Source organism: Brachyhypopomus gauderio, chromosome 10 (genome assembly GCF_052324685.1).
Source record: "Brachyhypopomus gauderio isolate BG-103 chromosome 10, BGAUD_0.2, whole genome shotgun sequence".
In the NCBI taxonomy this organism is placed as follows: Eukaryota; Metazoa; Chordata; class Actinopteri; order Gymnotiformes; family Hypopomidae; genus Brachyhypopomus; species Brachyhypopomus gauderio.
In genome coordinates, this window is record NC_135220.1 from 18,991,573 (window position 1) to 19,013,762 (window position 22,190).

At 39.0% G+C, this 22,190-nt stretch overlaps 1 protein-coding gene across 3 annotated transcripts; it reads left to right on the forward strand.

The window, feature by feature from the left end:
* Nucleotides 1-1,347: 1,347 nt before the first annotated feature.
* LOC143525861 (uncharacterized) lies at nucleotides 1,348-20,921 on the forward strand. 3 transcript variants are annotated; one of them, XM_077020298.1, is made up of 40 exons: nucleotides 1,348-1,538; nucleotides 3,133-3,224; nucleotides 4,696-4,749; nucleotides 4,943-4,978; nucleotides 5,196-5,288; nucleotides 5,384-5,467; nucleotides 5,678-5,770; nucleotides 5,974-6,066; nucleotides 7,494-7,586; nucleotides 7,795-7,887; nucleotides 8,211-8,273; nucleotides 8,511-8,558; nucleotides 8,717-8,784; nucleotides 11,738-11,859; nucleotides 12,110-12,146; nucleotides 12,343-12,374; nucleotides 12,467-12,594; nucleotides 12,903-13,020; nucleotides 13,164-13,234; nucleotides 13,569-13,616; nucleotides 13,707-13,777; nucleotides 13,910-13,938; nucleotides 14,043-14,085; nucleotides 14,186-14,217; nucleotides 14,398-14,525; nucleotides 14,675-14,795; nucleotides 14,940-15,100; nucleotides 15,349-15,574; nucleotides 15,763-15,919; nucleotides 16,213-16,371; nucleotides 16,670-16,807; nucleotides 16,956-17,001; nucleotides 17,477-17,580; nucleotides 17,829-17,953; nucleotides 18,188-18,459; nucleotides 18,582-18,681; nucleotides 18,860-19,143; nucleotides 19,540-19,641; nucleotides 19,830-19,988; nucleotides 20,597-20,921. In XM_077020298.1, exons 1-40 carry the CDS (start codon nucleotides 1,348-1,350, stop codon nucleotides 20,698-20,700), a joined length of 4,218 nt encoding a protein of 1,405 aa, XP_076876413.1. In that variant the 3' UTR covers nucleotides 20,701-20,921. The 3 variants fall into 3 exon arrangements, with proteins under 3 accessions (XP_076876413.1, XP_076876414.1, XP_076876415.1); XM_077020299.1 differs by having other exon boundaries at nucleotides 13,167-13,234; XM_077020300.1 differs by lacking the exon at nucleotides 5,974-6,066.
* Nucleotides 20,922-22,190: the final 1,269 nt, after the last annotated feature.

Here is a 22,190-nt window from a genome sequence, read left to right on the forward strand (position 1 = left end):
TTCTAGAACAGATGCACAAACTTAACTTTTGTAAGTCTTGTGTAAATACATGAATACGTTTTTTAGGGTTTTCTGTTTCACTGTGTCACTTTGTGGCCTTTGTATACGTCAATAGATCAAAGTCATGTTAAAAAGGTTTCTAAATATAGACAGATGCTGAAGAGTTATTTTTTAATGAGGCCAAGCCAAACAGACAAAAACACGTATGGTCTCATTCTCATCTTACATCATCATGTACACCTCCAGTCTGCTCCTCTTATGATCTCACACATGTCTCATCATCACATTTCTGAAATTCTTCCTGTTGAATGGCTTTCCTCTGTTTTTGAGTCAACTGTGTTTATGACAGATCAAGATTGTGGACGAGTTGTGACTAGAAGAGTCCAGCCAGTCTGCACTGACGCATAGAAGCTGCTTCAAAAGTGATCACTCTGTTCTCCATTTCTGAGAGTTTCACCAAATGACTAGGTTGTAGCCCATAACAGATAACCCAAATAATTTCACTGATGTCCAACCAAGTGTTGCCCTGTAACAATAACACACAATTAATGTATTAATTTACCTTATTTAAACATCATGCACAACGCACATTTTATACAATGCTAACAATTATTAATTACTTGAGGATAAAAACGAATCACTATAACAGATCAAATACGCCAAATTACTTTAAATATAGACTACTGTAGTTGTGTAGTTGTATCTATGGTAACAGGACTGGCACGAAAACAGGAAAAAACACGCTGACGATAAACAGGCGTGCACCAACCACACACCTGGGCTCGGTACGTGGAGGTGCACGTTAAGTGACAGGTGTGATGCAGTACTGGGTTGAATCACGTGGCGTTACCAAGCCAGTCTACTTGTCATTTGAGTTCTGGCATGTAAAGTAGATTCTACACTGATACATATATTTAATAAAAATAAATAAAAAATATATTTTATACGTAGATGTGTGTTTATTATAAGTTTTCTTTTTTTTTTTTTACCAACAAGCCTAAACGTTTTTATGTTTTTATCATTATTTTTTTAAACCGGATCTTACCGCCTTTCTCGCAAAAGACTGTAGTTTTCCGTCTTCCACTTTAACGTTTTACAGTGTTTTGTCCTCTTTTTTATATTTCATTTTGGAACCTTTGCCCACCTTTTAAAAACGCAAGTGTAAAGAGTTGTGCTGTAGGAAGGCGTGTATTTGACCTGACGATCGGGTGGATCGCACCTCTTTCAGTCAAGAGGCGGTACATTTGTCCAAGAAGTCTCACTAGCACAGACAACTTACTGACCTGCGCACCTTCTCCGCATCAATACACGGAGAATAATATTATATTACAGTATCGACGAATTCTGATGTTTTTTGTCGCAGTTTTGCATTTTCAATATTTTAAGAGGCTGGATCTACACAATTTGAGAAGACTGCATGATGGCAAAAGGGATCCTTGTGGAAATCACTGTCCGTCGCAGGACAGAGTGGAGTCCGTTAAAGCTCAAGACATCGTAAAGTTCCGACCAAATACTCTTGAGCTCGGTTCCCCGAAAAGGTAGGACGGAGACATTAAACTGGTTGCGTATGATTTAGTGTGTAATCAAACGTATGATTCTAAACACCTTCAGCATTTCTTTTACCTTTGTTCAGGTTTTTCAAAATATACGCAACATGCAAATGTCTAAAACTCTATACAAAGCAGATTAAATATACTCTTGCAAGAGAAAAAAATCTGTAGCCTAACGTTGCTTTAGAAATCAGTAAATCTGACAACAAACCGAGACAGTTAACGCGGTGCGCGAGTCATTATTGGTTTCTACTTTTTTACGCAATTCAGTATTCAGTCAATAACTTGGGTAGAATTATACAGTAACTGTCAGTAAAATAAGTATAGTTTGAAGTTTTCACATGGAATAGAAACTTAGAATAGAAGATTTTTATTATGTTCTCAAATTGTCAGTAGCCTAATAATATGAATACAGTAGTTTCACACTGCTGTGGTAGTTTGAGCATGGTATATCTGTAAAACGGAAATGACGGACTAATGCGGCGTTAAATTGATCATGTTGCTGTAATGTGACTTTTTAAACTTTTAGCTACTGAGTGTAAGACTATGAATGATTATAACTTAATAAACTTATAATAGCTTTTCAAATTGACCTATAAAATGGATTGACTTTGCAAGTCCCTCTGGGAACTTAACTCTAAACAATCTAGGCTTAGTAAAGAAACGTGACTTTTTCAATAACGATAGGGCAGAACAAAAGAATGGTTACTGTAAAGGCTGAACACAACGAGAAAATGTCTCACCCCCCGTCGTGGGTGTGTGTGACTGGCAAAATTAATAGTTGCACAACCCTTGAGTGGAGTGTGTAAGATTAACATCACTATTGATAAGACACTAGGTGTGAATTTTCTCCTGGTGAACAAGGCACTCACTGGGTTTTAGGTGTGTTAAAAACTGGCATGCAGTTAACGTGGCTGTGTTCACTTTATCATAATTTGTTATTTACTTACTATTATCTTGCATAACCTCTAATTAATCACTTTTGTCTATTGTACATATGCGTCTGTGTTTTGTATTGGAAACAGAAGTGAACAGCGCACCAAGTCAATAAGATTTTCTCATAACCCAGATAAAGGCTTGTGTGCTGAAATGTAGTGGTTTAAAAGAAAGCCTTAAATTCTCAGTTTCATAAGTAGGTTGACAAACGTTGAATATAAGGGTAATTTCCTAAAACAAACTAGCAAAACCAACATCAAAAAAAGCATACTGTTGTAAGCTTTATCATGAAATCTGCATTTTGAGGAGCACTTCCTGAGATCATTTCCTGCAGACCAGAAATATAATGTCAGCATTAAGCACTTAACGATTCTTCTTCTTCTCACAGTTGTTGTTAAACAACAACACTAACAACAACAACAACAACAACAAAAGTCTAATCAAAATGTTACAAAATCAATGGCACCTAAAGTACATAATTAAAATAAGAATTTACTGAATCCTATGGCATATTAGTGCCTCTTATATCTATGTGACATACCATTATAGCCATATTATATAATTATTGGAGGTTAAATAATGAAAATAGATGATAGATGATAATGTTGATAGAACTGACTTCTCATACTTCCTGTCTCTGTTACAGAAGAATGGTGAGCACTGCCCTGTGTGGACGTTGTGGTGCTCAGGGGAAGGTCCTGACCCATGTTCTGCTCTCTGTGCTGCTGGCTTACCTAGGTAAAACTGGGCCTCAGCCCTCTAAGCAGATATCCACAACAAGCAGTTATTTTACACTATGTGGAGATATGTGGGTGGAAAGTTTAGATTTGTGAGATTATTAGCTCGATGGAGTGTATTCATCTTAGCAGCTTCAGTCCAACCGAACACTTTCAAGAATGTCAATCCACGATCTCATTGAAAATGTGTAATAAGAGATTACTGCCATATTTGGAAAATAGAGCAAAAATGTTAATCGTACCACGTTACTGTGTTCTGTGCTCTAAGACTAAGTCTATACCTTTGCAGAAGCATTTTGTTTAATTTTGTTTATTGACTGGAATAATACTGCTACAGATACCCAGTTCCACACACTGATCTACATTTCAGTTGAATTATATTACTGATTGTGTGCGTTGAGCTGTACCTCTCTTTGTGACAGGTGGCTGTCTTGTGGCTGTCTGGTATCTCTTAGTCACTCGATACATTACTTGCAATTTGCTTGAAACAGAACAATTCATATGGTCCAAATATAACCCAGTCATCCTGCTTAACAGGTTTAATCTCTGACCTGAAACAAAAGCCAGTTTCTTTTTCAAGACTGTAAGACAACATTAACTGTACATGAATAAGAGATAGTAAAAGACAAGTTGTTAGTATATTGCATTTCATCATCAGAGTACACTACGTCTCCAAGTCCTTGATCAGTTTAAAATAAACAAAGGTCCTTCTTTTTTCTTGTGAGTTCCTGACCAAACCTCCATCTCATATTCATTTCATATACATCTCTGTGGAGAGGGTTTTTGTGAATGCAGAATAAGTGATCCAAGTGTGATAGATCCAGTTTCACACTTAACTCGGGTAGCAGTGCACTCATGATTCCTCGTGTAATTCTTGATGGTCCATTCCACGAAAGGGCTTATGCTGCCATGGCAACTCCTCTGTTTCCATCGTGACAATATCCCCCATCTGTCTAAGACCCTCCCTCATCAGATAAAGGAAAAAAAGTACCGTCTTTGTCAATTTTGAACAAGAAGGGCAAAGATATCTTTCGTTTCTTGCTCCCTGTTTGTTTTGTACTCTATTTTGGGAAGCAGGTTTACCAAATCAGACCATTGTTGTAGCTTTAAAAACAGCTCATGAGCTCTGTAGCTCTCGTATAGCTCTCTGTTTACCTGTTTCCCCTCCTCTTTGTCTGCACTACAAATGGATGAAAGTGCGTAGGTGGAGTCAGGTGGATGGGCAGCTTTCACCTGTGTCCACGCGGTCCATCCAGTGAAAGAGTTGGTGGCCCTGATGAGTGTACATAAATGTTTTGTTCATGGCTATTGATGCATACATGTGCACTATTTGGGTATATTGATAGAGTTTTTTTGGCAGTTTGTCTATAGGACATATCTTTACTGTTATCTTGATGATGCCAGAACACTTTGTCAGAGGGATCAGGGATCTGATCATCTTGTTTCATGTCTGTGTATGTTCTCTTCATCAGTGACTCTAGGAATCACTTCAGCAGTGAGTTCTAATGCACATATCAAACCAACTGGTAAGTGAGAGCAGTTGTGAGAGTTAACATACAATGTGTATCTCACATGACTCCACTATTGGGCTGCATAGATAATCAGTATGCATTTCTCCCTTAATGTCCCACAACTGAAAAGCCTAAATTAAAAATAGGCTTGTTTTTCCCCTGTACTTGTGAGATATTTTAATGTAGTTATGTCCCTCTCTCTTAACAGCAACTGCAAACACAACTACTTCTCCACCCACATCTGGTAAGAACAGAGTGAGATGTTCTGAGTTGTAGAATACGCTGAAGGGTTTCTGTAATTAACAATGCCTTGCCATTGTCTAACTGTGAATTTACACAGTATGGATACATCTTTATATTAATGGCACTTTGTGGGAAGCATAATCATAAAGAATTACATTTTCTTATTAAACCAGTTAGTGAGATGGTTGAATATTACTCCCTTTGTTTTAATGGCCCAGGACCTACCAATCAAACAAACACATCTCCAAAAAGGCCAAATACCACATCAATTAGGATTTCAACAAACTTATCTGGCTCCCCTCCTACATCTGGTAAGTGAGCACAGGCTTCCCGGGAAGCCTAATCTCAAAGGACTTATTTTCTTATTATACCTCTTAGTGAGGTATAATCTGTCTTCATTTTCCAGGAATCACCAATCAAACAGCAGGGATAAATACCACAACAATGATGAAAACATCAACAGCCACAACTAAATCTTATTCTACATTTGGTAATGAGACCATAGATTCTCAGTGTTACAGTATAATGATGGGTTGCTGTAGCTCACAATGATTCTCTATTTAACTGCAAAGTCACGTAACATTTTTGTGTCATTGTTTTAATGTCCCCTTCTGTAAAGCAACTTAAAACAACAGTTTTTTAAATTTACACCTTTTAATGAGGTATTGAAATATGATCTCCCTTTGTCTTAATGTTCTAGCAACCACCAATCGAACATACACGTCTTCAGGAGGGATAAATAGCACAACAGTGATGAAGACCTCAGCAACCACAAATAGTAACGTTACATCTGGTAAGTGAGATCTGAGATTCTGAGTGTTACAGTACACCGATGGGCTACTGTAAGTCACAGTGGCTCTCCATTATTAAACTGCAAGGTCACACAACATTTATGTGTCTATTAATGACCCTTTCTGGAAAGCAACTTAAAACATTTTTACTGTCATTTGTAAATTAGGTATTTGAATATTTAATTTCTCTGTTTTAATTATCCAGGAACCACTAATCAAACATACACGTCTTCAGGAGGGATAAATAGCACGACAGTGATGAATACCTCAACAACCACAAATAGTTATTATACGTCTGGTAAGTGAGATCTGAGGTTCTGAGTGTTACAGTACACTGATGGGCTACTGTAAGTCACAGTGGCTCTCCATTATTAAACTGCAAGGTCACACAACATTTATGTGTCCTATTAATGACCCTTTCTGGAAAGCAACTTAAAACATTTTTTACTTACACTTGTAAATGAGGTAGGGGAGACGGGGTAGGGTTGTAACACTTTTTGCCTCAGAACCTGTAACTCACTGATTTTTTGAGCTAGAGTTCTCAAAATTTATACAAAAGTACACACATTTGTTTACTACAAATGGCACCAATTCAAAACTCAATTCAAATATCAGCCCTCATGAGTTGATGTCAAATACATGGTGTTCCGTTGTTGCAACCTACCCCACTACCGGGGTAGGTTGTAACACATGCTGGGGTAAGTTGTAGCAATTGATAAAAGAAGCAAAAACAGAGGCCACACCATGCAATATGCTTCAATAAGTGATTTTTGGAATAAAATAATAAAATAACAATCCAGAAATGTGTCTCTCTCTCTGTGACTAACTATAACTCATATCCACTTTCTGTTTTATTCAGGTGTGTGTGTGTGTGTGTGTGTGTGTGTGTGTGTGTGTGTGTGTGTGTGTGTGTGTGTAAATTAGTGTACTAGAACAAACTTATTTAATAATATGTATGCTTAATGAACATTAATACAATGTACCGATGTAAAGAACATGTAGGTCAAATAATAAGCAATGTCAATGTGCGTGTTTGTGTGTGTGTGCGCGCGCGCACGTGTGTGTGTGTTACATGGCAAATACCATGTGTCTTTGCAACTGATCTGACTGACTTGTACTTCTTTGTGACTTCATAAGATGCTTTTTAAAAAAAACATTTGCAGGCACACCTCTGTCAGTCTTTCTTTTCCACTGCCTAGGCATTCTGTAAAATTATTAAAATCAAGAAAGTTTTCTTACTTGTATGGCTGTATGATGGCTGTAAAGCTGTTACAACCCACCCCACCCCTGTCAGCCATTGTTTAACTAGCTGTATTAGCAAGGTGATTTGAAATTAACAGGGGAAAAATGCATCACAATTTACCTGAGAAACCACAGTTTAAGGTAATATAATTCATATGGTTTTATCTTCAATAGTACTAAACAAAATATAGTATTGATTCAGAAATTTACTTTCTCACCTCAAAATCAGTTTTTTCTCTATGGAATCTGCATGTGCCTGTTTCCAGCCTTGATATTCACCATGTGGGATCAGGGAGGAATTGGGTAAATAATGGAATGATCGTATGACTCCTATCTTATCCGTGATCGGTGGAATTGATGGTGTTACAACTACCCCCATGTTACAACCATACCCGGTCTCCCCTATTTGAATATTTTATTTTTTTTACTGTCATTTGTAAATTAGGTATTTGAATATTTAATTTCTCTGTCTTAATTATACAGGAACCACCAATCAAACATACACGTCTTCAGGAGGGACAAATACCATGACAGTGATGAATACCTCAACAACCACAAATAATAACATTACGTCTGGTAAGCGAAATCTGAGGTTCTGAGTGTTACAGTACACTGATGGGCTACTGTAAGTCACAGTGGCTCTCCATTATTAAACTGCAAGGTCACACAACATTTATGTTTCTTTCTATTAATGACCTTTTCTGGAAAGCAACTTAAAACATTTTTTACTTACACTTGTAAATGAGGTATTTGAATATTTAATTTCTCTGTCTTAATTATCCAGGAACCACCAATCAAACATACACGTCTTCAGGAGGGATAACTACCACGACAGTGATGAATACCTCAACAACCACAAATAGTAACGTTACGTCTGGTAAGAGATCTGAGATTTGAGTGTTACAGTACACTCATGGGCAGCAGCTACACTGTAAGTCACAATAGTTATCCATCATTTAGCCCAAAGCCAAACTACATGTATGCATCATTCTCTCACTGACCTCTCCTGAAAAATCTCAATTAAAACTAGATTTCTTACAATTGTTAGTGACGTTTTTGTCTATTGTTATATCAGTCTATCTTAATGGCTCAGAAATTATGAATCAAGCAAACTCCTTTCATTTATATTTACATTTAGGGCATTTAGCAGACACTCTTATCCAGAACGACTTACAAAGTGAGTCTTCCCTTCTTCAACAGGGGGAAATACCACAACAGTGACGACAACCTCAATAACCACTGCTAGCATTTATTCGCCAACAGGTGAGCTAACAAAACACATCAAGCTTCATATATTTGAATGCAGTTGTGTAATCCTGATGGAAGTGACCATTATTGAACATGTGTTCCTTTGGTGCAACTTTATTCTGATTTATACCTGTTTTTTATGGAACTTTAAAAAAAATGTTTTTACCTTTTTCACATCAGAAAACACAGTTATACAGTATATAGTGTAGTTCAAGGTGTACAGCATTTACTCATAGACTCCGTTTGATCTAGGTTCAACACCCCCACGTTGCAACTTCTCACAACAATGTGATGATCTCTGTGAGTAGTGTAGTCATTAAAATATAGTCATGCTTAAAAATGACAACCTCCACCCCCACCCCCCCGACATGTCTTTACATAAATTACAGTGAAGAATTCACCGCCAAAAATAAATAAGGAGTGGTGTATTTGATGAAATCTGTGGCTGTCTCTTGTAGCTGTGTACTACTGGATGACAATCAGTGTTGAACTAATTGGAACTGTAGAGGCAGACATTACTGCATGGGTAAGTGCAGACGCAGCATTCTTCTTTCACATGTGTGACATCACACAGCTTGAGAAAAAGAATTTCGTTATCTTTGGGATTACTTGAGGCCATGCAAGCCCCCCCATTCAATTCCTCATTGCTACGTGTTGACGATGATTTGTAAGCATACTGAACACCTGTCCCTCTTTTGTATTTTGGTGTGCTGTGTAATATTTTACCCATTGCCTGTTTGCTGTTTATATCTTGGATTTATATGGATTTGCATCCAATAACACGACACTTTACACTTTATTCACATTAGATGTGACACATATAAATGAACACAGTGTGGCCTGGCAGAGATGGTCTGGTCTGGGGAGAAGGTCTGGTCTAGGGAGGAGGTCTAGTCTGGGGAGAATGTCTGGTCTGGCAGAGATAGTCTGGTCTAGGGAGAAGGTCTACTCTGGTGAGAAGGTTTGGTCTGGCAGAGATGGTCTGGTGTGGGGAGAAGGTCTGGTCTAGGGAGAAGGTCTGGTCTAGGGAGAAAGTCTGGTCTGGCAGAGATGGTCTGGTCTGGGGAGATGGTCTGCACTGGCAGAGATGGTCTGGTCTGGGGAGATGGTCTGGTCTGGGGAGAAGGTCTGGTCTAGGGAGATGATCTGGTCTGGGGAGATTGTTCAGAAGATGACACCTCCTGGTTTGAGGAAGCTCCTGGGTAGAGGAAGACAGAGGTTTCAACAAACACACATGAAAGGCAGAAGAGATACTGTAGGAACAGGGCAGTGAATTTTTTTACCCAACCCCACAAGAAACAGTTGTGGACAAGGCTTATAGTTCTTTGAACCTCAAAGTGGCCCAGACCTAAGGGCATTGTTAACCCATCAGAAAAGCTGTTGGATAGCACATAATTTCGTGTCAACTGGGCATTCTTGGAGGAACAATATGACTGGGGTGGGCCTATTGGACATGATACAGTATTTCCTGCTGGACAAGGGGGTGCAGTGCACTTGGTATGATGTAAGATGTTTCCATTCCATATACGTCAGAAGGACTTTCTGTAAAAGGTATTTACTTCAGTGTTCACTGACTCTGGACCATAGATGAGCATTGTTACACTGGCACATTTAAAGGATGCAACAGAGCATACCTTCTGTCAGAGACTGTAGTGAAGTTTCATTCCAAGTGAAGCTCTTTTATACCATAGGGAGTAATATAAGGTGATTGGCTACTGGATAAAAGTTTCTAGTAAATTTACAGAAATTAGCAAACACCTTGGAACCTGGGATGTTCCCTTATAGTTAGTAGTTGGTGCCACTCTGTTACATTGAGATCAAGTTTAGTGAAAGTGTTGGTGTCCCTTATTCTGATCTAGGGACCAGGGCACAAGTGGAAGGGGACAGTAATACTGTGGTAACTATGGTAGACCAAGAATGTCAGTGTTTTTATGGGGACTTGGTGATCAGGAAGGAATTGGAATTCCTGCTGCAGGATCTAAGTTGTCATTGTGAGTCACCCCAGTTGTCATTGTGAGTCACCCCAGTTGTCATTGTGAGTCACCCCCACTGTAGGTAACGGCCTCCTCCCTGTTGACTTCTGTCCCTTACATGTCTGGTTAGTGGGTGCATTTGGATGTCTGTCTGTGTGTCTGTGCGCCCCCTCATATGTGCAACAATTGTGTCTCATTAGTGGGCATGCTTGTAAGTGTGTGTGTGTATGTGTGTGTCTGTCTGTCTGCCACATCACGTCATTGTGCCCGATTAGTGTTGGTAGTGGTTGTGTGTGTCAGTCCGTGTGTGTCATGCCTGTATGTGCCACACCTGTGTATTGTTTCACTCCCTTGTTTCTGTGTGTATTTAAACTCTTGAGCCTTTGTGTTTGTCGGCCGTTGACCGACCATACGTGTTCCTGAGTGTGTTATACCCTCATGCTGTGTTTAAATAAAATAACGTTTGCTTGCACGGACCTCACCTCTGCATCCGGCTTTGTCTCCCCTTCCGTGGCACAATGACCAACCGTGGTCAGGATGCCTGAAGGGAAGAGAGGGAGGTGGAAGAGGAGCACACCACTCCACTCCTCCTCTCCCCCAGTGCAGATGCTGTGTGTCACCTCCTTGTACTCCTACTGAGGCATGAGACAGCTGTGAGCTGTGTGTCCTACCTAATACTCAGAGGGGTCTGTGACACCAACGACTAGTCTGAGGAGAGGAGGAGAGGAGAAGAGGAAGAAGGAGAGAAGAGAAGAAGTGAAGAACAAGAAGTTCACTGATTCTTCAGCCTAATTCTATCAGGGCTTGAAAAATGTGCTCACAGTTTGACCAGTTTGATCAGTCATAAGGAGATCTGGGGTGCTAACCTGGGGGTTCATAGGTCGTAGGTCATAGGAGAGGACTGTCACATTGGAGCACCACAGTACATTTTGATGTTATCATGTTTTCTATTCTCTGCATGGAGAGTCTTGGGGGAAACAGTTTCATGGATGTAGGTTAAGGTGTTGAAGGATGTGCGAGACTAGTATTTGGGAGACACCGCCCTCTGGCAGTATGTGGCGATACTGCGAGAACAAGTGTGATATACATTACTGCTCATAAGTTTGGACACACTTGACTGAATGTATGTTTTTAATAGTAGTAAAGGCAAAAATAATTTGGGAAAGATGTTAGGCTATGTATATGAATTCATTTTTAAAACACACAATTGTAGAGGTTTCTTCACCCTAAAAGTACTCTGCATAAGGAGAACATCTTCAAGGCTGATGGAAAAGCATCACAGTAGCCTCATGAAGCTGGTCATCAGAAACCAGAGAGAGCAAAACTGCCATCAGAGTACAGGAGAATGACCTCAACGAATCCAAAACCTTATTTTATTGGTTTGATAGTAAAAATAAACAAAGAAGTATGTGTGTGTGTGTGTGTGTGTGTGTGTGTGTGTGTGTGTGTGTGTGTGTATGTGTGTATGTATTGTTCCTTAATGTATGTATCTTACCTGTTTTCCAGCTCTGGGATCAATTCCAAAACCACCTAAGTGAATGTAACTCTAGTGCTGCTTCTGTCCTGGTGTCCAGTGCCTCTGTACAAAACAACAACTCACTTACTGCAACTCAGCCAGTGCAAAGCAGGTAGTGTGTATGGTTAGGGTTAGGGTTAGGGTTAGGGTTAGGGGCAGTGTTCCTCAGGGACAGTCACAGTGCCGTGACCTTGTTAGAGTCTGGGTGATATTTTAAACTGGAAAATATCTTTTTAAAAATTAAAATTATATTAACGTTAAAACAATACAAGGTTACAGAGCATTTCTAAAGCAAATTAATATCAGAATTACAGATATATTCTGAAAATCTGTGATAAATGTCTGTCTCTTTTGTCATTTAGTGTGATACAAAAAGGAACTACCACCAACATCTTTAAAGTAAGTACCAGTTTCTGGTTGACATAACCATTCAATAACATACGTTTCTTTTTTGCATTTTGGACATTTGTAATGAATAACAGTTGAATATTTGCGAAATGTGGAATTGAAAAGTGTCCTTGTGTTTGTAAATGTCAAATATATTATGATTATTGGAACATAATCCTGTCTTTGTATTTTTTATATACATTTACAGAACATTGAGGTCATGTGTGATATTAAGCCCAGGTCAGCTATTGGGTCATTTGTCCTTTTCAGTTTTCCTCAGTCAATGAATATCTAAAGACAACACATGCTGACTAACATCTCTGCCTCCCCAGTACCGGGACACAATGCAGCGTAGTTCTGCAGCTGACGAAAGACCCTGATAAGTGCTGTATTGTGCGCCTAGTGGAAAACAACTTTACCATGCAGGCCCACATGACCGTAGACCAGATAGAGAGAGTGGGTGAGTGTTACAATAGGCCCAACTTTACATAGCCATGACATTTAAAACAAAAATGACAATAATTGTATTGACTTCTTTGGTACGTAAAACCAATATGACATAAAACCAATATGACGTAATACCAATCTGATGCTCTTGTTGAAGATGCATCAGTACTGTGTGTATGTGTTTACTCAAACCAATTTGTTAAAAAAACATTAACTTATTAACATAAAGAACTAAAGAGTATTACATGTAGATTTATTCAGCAAATCCATGTGTAATAGATTGCTCATGGGTTAACACCTTTGCCTTTTGGTTGCCCACAGCAAAAGGGTTTTGTGTCATGAATGCTACGGCACCTCCAATTAAAAGTTTTGAAAAGTGCAATGGTTCTCTGAACTCAGCGGATTCCTGTAACTCAAGTGCTGCAGTTGATATTTCTTGGTAAGTTCAAGGGTCCTTTTGGAACAGTTGCAATATCTTTACGTGTTGAGTAGCATGATAAGTGTTGCACACATTAGAAGTGGATAATTAGGAAAGATAATAATTGTAAAGGATAATTACAAAGGATAATTATGTTTTTTCAGTAGTGGACAGAGTGAGACACTATATGTTTCACTGGGAATTCAGGACTGGAGGAACTGCAGTTCTGACAGTGGTACGTGGCGTAAATACATGACAGTAGTCAGCTCTCAGGTTCATTTTACCTGTCCATGACACAGTAGTTCCAGTCATATGTATGTTTTTATAATCCTACAAACATTTGGCTCTAAAGACACATTTAAATTGAAATCAATGCCCATGTATGAATTTATAACAAAGTGAAAAGTTAATTAAAATATATTTTTCAAAAATGGTTCACACATATTTATTATTTAATGACAGGGTTCATTGCTCAAAAATGTATAATTAATCATAAACATTTTGGTATGGTCTTTCAGTGCTGTAAGCACAGTTAACTAATTTATCTCATTCGTCTATTGTCCCCTCAGTGAATAAAACAAACACCTGTTATTGTTCAGCCTATTGCAACAGCCCTGGTAAGGATCCAGTGAGTTCAGAATTAAAGAAATTAATGAATTAATCCACTTAATTCCACGTAAGCTATGTTATATATTTGTTTTTGTTAGCTGCCTATTACAGTCTGAAGATTACAATAACAGGCTCCATCTTTAATGATCCCAGCCAAATCAGATCAATGGTGAGGTTATATTGCTATATATCTTGTATTGGGCATGTGCAACACATTTTCATATTAATACTTTGTTCTTAATGTGAACTATGCTAATCGTATATTCTAAGTAGGTCAACTGTTTTTTTTTCTTCTCAACAGATTTCTCAACCAACATGTCACAGCACAAAGTATGTTTAAGTGGATTCATGAATACATTATGTCTACACACACATTATTTATTAACACTAGACTGTATTCTGCCACTAAATCATATTCTTATTTCTCCATTTAGTCCCGGTTGCCAAGCTCTGCAAAACATTTCTACGATCTATGAAGTGAGTTGTCTGATAACTTTATGAATGGAAGAATATATTTTTGCATCTTTTTAAATGTTTTCACAAATATTCTTACCTCCTGTATACTTTGTCCATGCAGGACTTGTTATGGTGGTGTGAAACATTTCAAAAGTAAGTGCAGACAGTAAAACAACAGTCAGTCTGTAAACCTGGGCATGGGTGCAGTGTGCAGATTAGTTTGGGATGGAACGTCTTTGCTGTGCAGGTCTGCAGAGCGTCTGCGGTCTGCTGTGTCTGTGCATGTTACTGTGTGCTGTCTTCATTTCTAATGATCTACTCTTCATTTGGTAGTGTCAGCAACTGCAGTGTCATTGTGAAACTGAAACATGAGGTGGATATATGCTCAGTGAGTTTGGCATTAATGAGTGCGTTTCAAAACCAGAGTGTTGCCCAAACTAATGGCCATGTCACCAGAGCAGGTATGTACATGAGAAAGTGTAACATACTTTGAAATATAACAATGTACACACCATCTTTCAGTCCACAAAGATTTAGGATTTTTTCTTATGAAATTGTTTACTAGTAATAGAAATTATGACTAAAGGTGTTGAATTTTGTCTTTTGACAGCCATATGTAGCTGGGAGAACAAGACAAATATATTTCTGCAAGCAAACGTTTCACTGGTGAATCTTGACTCAGACTCTTCTAACTTCTGTAAGAATAACCCATACGGATTTTCGGATCTCTGGTCAGTGAAATTTCCCCATGCAAAATGAATGCTGAATATATTTTGTTAAGACTGCTAAAAGCTGTTAAATATTGCATAGAAATGGGTCATGCTCATTGTATCTTTCTGTGCCTATTTCCTCTTCAACTTCTTTTTGTATTACAGCGTTCCAGGAACAAATGCGGTTATCCTTCTGTCAGAAGAATGTAGCCCGGCTCCTCCCACCAGCATGCCGTCAACAAACACAACCACAGTCACAAATGCAACCATGATAACACCCAACAATGTCACAGTGGTCAATATAACAGTGGTCACCAACAGCACAGGTTGGCTATTGAAACCCACTATTACTGTGACATATCTGTCTAGTCTTGTAGTATAGGCATATAGTGCATCCACACTACATTTTATATAGGTAGACATAACTACACATACTTATAGTGCATAGTTTAGCTTAATCATGTGCACAGTGTCCACTGTGGCATTAATTACAATTATTGCTATTATTAGCATGGTGAAAAGAGGAAAGCAGTTGCACAAACTGAGATCTGAATGTATATTGCTTTTTACTCAGCCTCTACGAACTCAAACAGCACAGAAGCAGCAGCTGAAGGTCTTAAGAACCTGAGCAACAATGCTTCATCTCTGAGCTTTGCTCAGTTGGAGAACATCGTGTCTCAGCTGGAGTCGCTTCTAGCAAACTCGCCCAGTGTTAGTCAGACTCTAGGAGTGCTCTTCATTACAACCGTAAGCAATCTGCTAGATGCTCCGCCGAGCTTGCTGGCCTCCATGTCAAAGAGGTGAGCTATCCATCGCTCCATGTTGGTTTTTGTGGGGGTTGTTGTAGGAGTTATGGTTAGAGCGTCGGGTAGGGGGAATAACGCACCGAACAACTGTTTCTGTGTATATCAGTCTGTGTATATCAGTGTCAGCTGTACCATAAGTACTGTGCCCATACACAGAGCTAATTCTCTTCTACACTGATTAGGATCATTGGGATTGTGGACACAGTTGGCTTGAAGCTGGTTGTTCAGGAGCAGAAGGCAGAAATTCTCACCAAGTCTTTGGCTCTGGGCGTGAAAAAGGTGGACGGAGCCGCTTTTCCACAGACCACATTTACTATGATTGACTCCTCAAATCTGCAGGTAACATGGCCATAGTCACATTGTTCAGACCATCACAATTACACCATATACACCATAAGTTATACCATGATTATCTTTGCCTACGATGATTTTGAAGCACATATAAAATGAGGGTGATCGGCTGTGCTTTTCTTTACTATCTATGTTCCCTATTTCAAACAAACACTCAATGCTTTAAAACATCAGATACAGGCTATTAGCACACGTGCTCTAAACCCTGTGTGAATGAAGCCGGAGAGATCGTGGAAGCTCGGCTTTTGACCGCTGTGGTGTTCCTCTTTGTGGTGGTTTAGATTAACAGCGTCAGCAGGAGGAACGTAGAGACCACGCTCCTCTCTCCTCAAGGCTCCATCTTGCTCCCCGCGTCCCTCACGCAGAACCTCACTGCCCAACAGCAGCAGATGGCCTCCAGAGTCCAGTTTAGCTTCTACCAGAAGAGCACGCTCTTCCAGGTCCTCACCCTCTGGGACCTTTCAAAGTCTTATCTGTATGCAGTTTATTTGCATGTGACCTGGTTGTGTTTAAACAAAAGGTATCTGTACTTACACTGAGCACTTGTTAGGTAGGCTTATGTTTCATTTACTGAAAATACTGGACCTTTCAACTTACCAGTATAGATTACAGTACATAACTCCAGGCGTGCATCATTTGTGTAACCAGTATCTTACTGTACACAGACATTCCACGGTAAACTACAAACATGGTTTTCATTTGTACAAACTCGTGCATTTCTCTCATGGCTGTGTATAGGACAAATCCCTCAACCCGAACAGAAGCATGCTGATCAGTGAAGTTCTATCCGCCAGCGTGGCCAACCTGTCCATCTCCCACCTGACAGACAAGATCATAATAACTCTGAGAAATATAAACAGTTCCATGTCCAATATGGTCAGTAAAGGAATCCTGGCAGGCACATAAATGTTTTGATCTCAGTTTCCAAAAATATCTTCCAAAACTATGCACATTTTTCTCCAGTATTCTGTCCCTTTCCTAATAAGCATGTCTAATAATTGTGTTACCATCCGTCTCTTGACAGCAAAACTATACAGCATCCTGTGTATTTTGGGATTTTAACTTAAACGGTGAGGCCTATGTATTCTCAAACTGTAGCATATTTTCCTTTCTGTATAATTACATAACCATTATAACAATACACTGTCATTTAAGACTAATATTGGGAAATGAAGCATGGTGTTTAAAGGTTATCTCTATTTACATAAAGTAATCATCAGTGAATACAACAATGGAAATGTAGTGTTTAAATGCTTAAATGTACAATTCAGTTAACAAAAAAAAATGTCTGAATCATGGTGGGGATTGTTTACATCATATTTCCACACATAGTTTTAGTTTTCTACATTAACACTAAGAGAAGCTAAAGCTTGTATCTAACATATAAGGATGCTTTCTAACTTGTATGTGAGCAATATAAATTGTATGTGAGCAAATCTAAATGTTAAGCAAATGCTTTTTACGAGGAGATTCACCTTCCCAGTGTTTTTTGTGTAATTTGCCTGCGGACATTGTTGATTCCTTAAGTGATGTGATGATTGGCAGGTGGTTCTGGTGGATGGAGCTCTGAAGGCTGCAGTGTACTGAACAGCACTGACAAGGAGACGGTGTGCAGCTGTAACCACCTCACTGGTTTTGGGGTGCTGCTGGTGAGACACAGCTCCCTTTGGCTCAAATAGCATTGTCTCACGAGACAGACTAAACTTAAGCACGTAATATTAGTTCAGGGGTCACTGTGCCTGTATTAAAGTACAGTCTAATCAGAGAGTATACATCTGAAAATCTCATTGAGTGAGATAGTCTGGGGTGACGTTCAACACGTTTGACTTGGAATTGTTCATTTGATATTTTAATGTAGTCATTTGATTGCAATATTGTTGTGTATTTTCCTTCCCAGAACATTTTCCAAGAGGGGCCGCTCGACCCTGTGCAGGCACTCATTCTGACCTACATAACTTATATTGGCTGTGGCATCTCTGCGATATTCCTTTCCGTTACCCTGCTCACTTACCTGTCTTTTGAGTGAGTTGCAAAGCATTTGAGTCATTTGAGTTAGAACTCAATAATAAACAGCACTTTCATGCATCTTGTTGCTGAGACACATCACCATCATGATTCATGCATTTGTGTATTAATTTTCATACATTCGTTAAGTTAAAATTGGTGTTTTTTTTACATTTTTATTCAATATTCTAGCCCAAATGAGAACTTTTTCCCAACTGTAAAATGGTATTAACCAGTATGTTCTTGTTGTAGGAAATTGCGTAAAGATATCCCATCCAAGATCCTCATCCATCTGTGCTTGGCTCTGCTGATGCTCAATCTGGTGTTCCTCTTGGACTCTTGGCTGTCTCTGTACACAAACGCTGTGGGCCTCTGCATCTCCACCGCCTTCTTCCTACACTACTTCCTGTTGGCCTCTTTCACCTGGATGGCTCTGGAGGCTGTGCACATGTACATTGCCCTTGTGAAAGTCTTCAACACCTATGTTTCCCGCTTCATGATCAAGTTAGGATTTGCTGGCTGGGGTATGTAGATAAGCAGCAAACGTCTGCACATCTCACTTGTCTGGTTTTTCTGGATCTATGATATAAAGTTTTTTATTTATTAAGTTTTTTATTAAGTTTTTTAAAATGAATCCTTTTTGAAGGCATTCCTCTAATTGTGGTCATCATTGTCATATCCATTAAAAAAGACAATTATGGACTGGTGTCTTATGGGAAAGTTGAAAATGGAAATTCAAAAGACTTGTAAGTAGCATTTAATCATTCTAATAATAATTATATGGATGGAAAACAAAAATGTTAATGTCCATGCTAATTTAGAATCCTGTTCTGCAATTAACCAAAGAGAAATCTCAGTGTAGAGGTCAATGCTGTCTAGCATATGTGAGTGCTTAGCGCTCTTGTGTCTTATTTCCCTACACAGCTGCTGGATAAAGGACGATATTGCCTTCTACGTTGCAGTGGTGGCATATTTCTGTGTTGTCTTCATGATGAACCTCATCATGTTTATTGTCGTGATGATTCAGCTTTGCCGTATTAAGAAGCAAAACCCCCACAGTGTGCAGCACCGGAGTGCTCTACAGGAGGCACGGAGTGTAGCTGGACTCACCGTGCTCCTGGGGCTCACCTGGGGCTTTGCCTTCTTCGCATGGGGGGTTCTTAACCTGCCCTTTATGTTTCTGTTTGCCATCTTCAACTCGCTACAAGGTATGCGCTACAGACCGTCAGAGGCAAATGTGTTCATGTTCCCTCCCTTCCAGTGTGTTTGGTTACTGTGGACGGAGTCTGTTCTACCAATTTCTGTAAAACAATGAGAATAGACTAGAGCTGCAAAAAAGTATTTCTGGCCATGGTGGTGAATGTCTGTCATCTCCACAAACCAAGAAGCAATGCTGCTTAGATAATGGATTGGTGCCTTCGATAATCACACACTGTGATAGAAGGTTGTCCAAGCCATGCTGGAATGGAACTGTTTCTCCATTAAAAATACATGACAGTGTAAAAACTGGTTCTAGGATTAAAAAATCCTAAACTCACATATCACGCATAATCTCACATATGATCTGGAATGATGACCTTCAGAATGCTTTGTGTCTGCCACAGGGTTCTTTATCTTTGTGTTCCACTGTGCGGTGAAAGACAATGTCCGGAGACAGTGGAGGACATACCTCTGCTGTGGAAAGTTTCGGCTGGCGGAGAACTCAGGTGTGTCTGTTGTTTGATTTATCAAACGTCTTAGATTATTATTGTGATGGAATGCATGCTTGTACGCGTGATGTACACAAGTATTGGGCTGTTTTTAAAACAAAAATTCGGTTTTATCTTTGGTACAGAACTAATTTCAGTGTTTATTTATGTTTATTTATGCACATCATCCTTCCATTGGACAACAGACTGGAGCCACACTGCCACTCAGAGGACCAAGAAATTCTCTGTGAATAGGGTTGCCACCTCATTCCGATCAGTGGAATCATCTAAGTCCAACAACTCTTCCAGTTCCACAACCTTCCTGGTCAGCAACAGCTCAGGATCAGACAGTTTAACGGGAATCAGTGAGTGCAAGCTTCTCCTTACCAATCCCTTCAAGTCTTTGAGCACCCACTCACTACACCCATTCTGAATCACACCTTACATGAGACAGCCGCATGTCTCCAACACATCTCTCTTTCTCTCACTCACTCACCTCATCTCACCTCACTGGGAGTGAACAAAAACAGCGAAATGTAATAAAACAAAAACACACATGGCAGAATGTGCATTTCAATATTAGCCATTCATAGTTTCCTTAAGCCTGATTGAGTAATCACTTTATTACATACACTATTTAGCCACAGTGTCAGTCTATAGGCTAGCAGTCACATTGGTCAATTTTGTTAGCTAACAAATGACAACTTATCTTGTTCTCCAAAACAACTGTGCTGCGTTTCCAGCGGACTCATACATACATAAGTACATTTTGTTCTTTAAAAAAGTTTAAATAATTAAGATAGATCATTGCCTATATATTATTCTATGCTGTTTTGTGTGTTTGCATGAGCAGTATTTACAAAGGCATTTTAGTATAAACATGTATATAAAAGCTTCCAGGTAAGACATGCTCTTTGTTCAAAGATAAAACACTTGAATCACTTGAAATAAAAATATCATCTTATGATCATAGGTAATCCATTAGATGACACAGCACTCACAGCACAGGAGGAACGCAGTTCAGATGTAGCACTCAATGAGATCAACCACAGGTTCAGGGACCAGAGATCCCACTGATGACAGACCAATCACAGCACAGGAGGAACGCAGCTAAGATGAAGTTCAGATGGGCAATGTATTTTATAATTATTGTATTATGTATAGGTTGTGCATAAAATACATCTGATATTTATAACATTACTAACCTTTACACAATACATATAAAAACATTGGCTATATGAAATAAACAATTTGTTATTTTTATACAATTTAAAATAAATACTTTCTCTTTTCTTGTCTTTATTTTATTATTTATTTCACTGTGGATCAAAATAAAATGCATATTATACTCAATAAATTTAAAATAAAATACATGTCTTATTTACAGTACCAGTCAAGAGTATGGAAACACATGAAGCAGCAGACAAAATAAATGGTGCCAGTATTTCTTTAATGTCAGGCTCCATCTAGAAAACAAGGCACAGCTCACACTCATATTAAAGAAATAAAAAAGAGCATTTAGCTGGAAAGACGCAAGAGGCGTAAGAGTCTCTGATCTGGCGTAGGAAGAGTATGCAGCGGATGACGTCACTGACTCCTGAACAGTGCGGGTCGAATGCACAACACGGACTGGTGGGACCTGCGGGACCTGTGGGCTTATAAGGAGGGCGGGAAATGAGGGACAGGTGCGCGTGATAATCTGTAAGTGGGTGATTGTGAACGAGGGAGTGAATCAGAGGTGGAGTGGTGTGAAGTGTGCGGCTCCCCAGTGGATTTAGCCCGGCCTACCGGGACATATAGAAAATATAAATTGTGAAAGTTGATGGCCTACATATGAGTCAATATCCAAAACAAAATTTTAAATGGTCACTCAGAAAATTTTAATTCAGAACTTTTCCATCACCTTACATGTGATCAGCATATGTGAGAATATCTTCAAGACTGATGACTAAGTGTGTCCAGCTTTGATAAGGCCTCCTCACAGCTCTGTAGCCTGTTAGTACACTTTTAGTTGCCTCCTGTGCAAAGATAAGGTCACCAACATTCATGTGAAAACATGAACAAACAAATTTTCTGCTCCACTGTTTATCTGACAAACTCATTAAGGAAGAAATGGGGTTGTGACAGAGAAGCAGGGAAAAAAACACACAAAAGCCTCTTGTATGATTCAAATGATTATTTGAATACTTCCTACAGACTACAGTAGAGCAGAGATGATGCACATGGTGGAATATGGAGATATGATGTTTGTGCATGACAACTTTGGTGCTACGTGTTGCTTCTAGTGTATATACAGATCAAATGGCCTTAGACCATTTTTAAGATAAACTAGGGCCATATTATATTTTTCAGTGGTATGAAGAACTACAGCTAACAAAATAATTTTTTACCACCACTTGATGGATACTATTGACACCTACCAATTGACAAGATATATCAAAGTGCCAAAGTGACTATTCAATGGATGGAGGGTGAAAATGCACCATATCTGCAAATAATATTTCTACCAAAACATTGAATACTTTTTTTAGTGAGAAATTCTCTTGTGAGTGATATTAAGAATTCAG

Bases quoted from the DNA above. Each gene is read 5' to 3' on its own strand.
- LOC143525861 (XM_077020298.1), top strand. From the start codon at position 1,348: ATGTTTTTTGTCGCAGTTTTGCATTTTCAATATTTTAAGAGGCTGGAT. The intron at 13,235-13,568 runs GTACGTGGCGTA...TTGTCCCCTCAG, and splicing joins GAACTGCAGTTCTGACAGTG to TGAATAAAACAAACACCTGT. The intron at 16,372-16,669 runs GTCCTCACCCTC...GGCTGTGTATAG, and splicing joins AGAAGAGCACGCTCTTCCAG to GACAAATCCCTCAACCCGAA.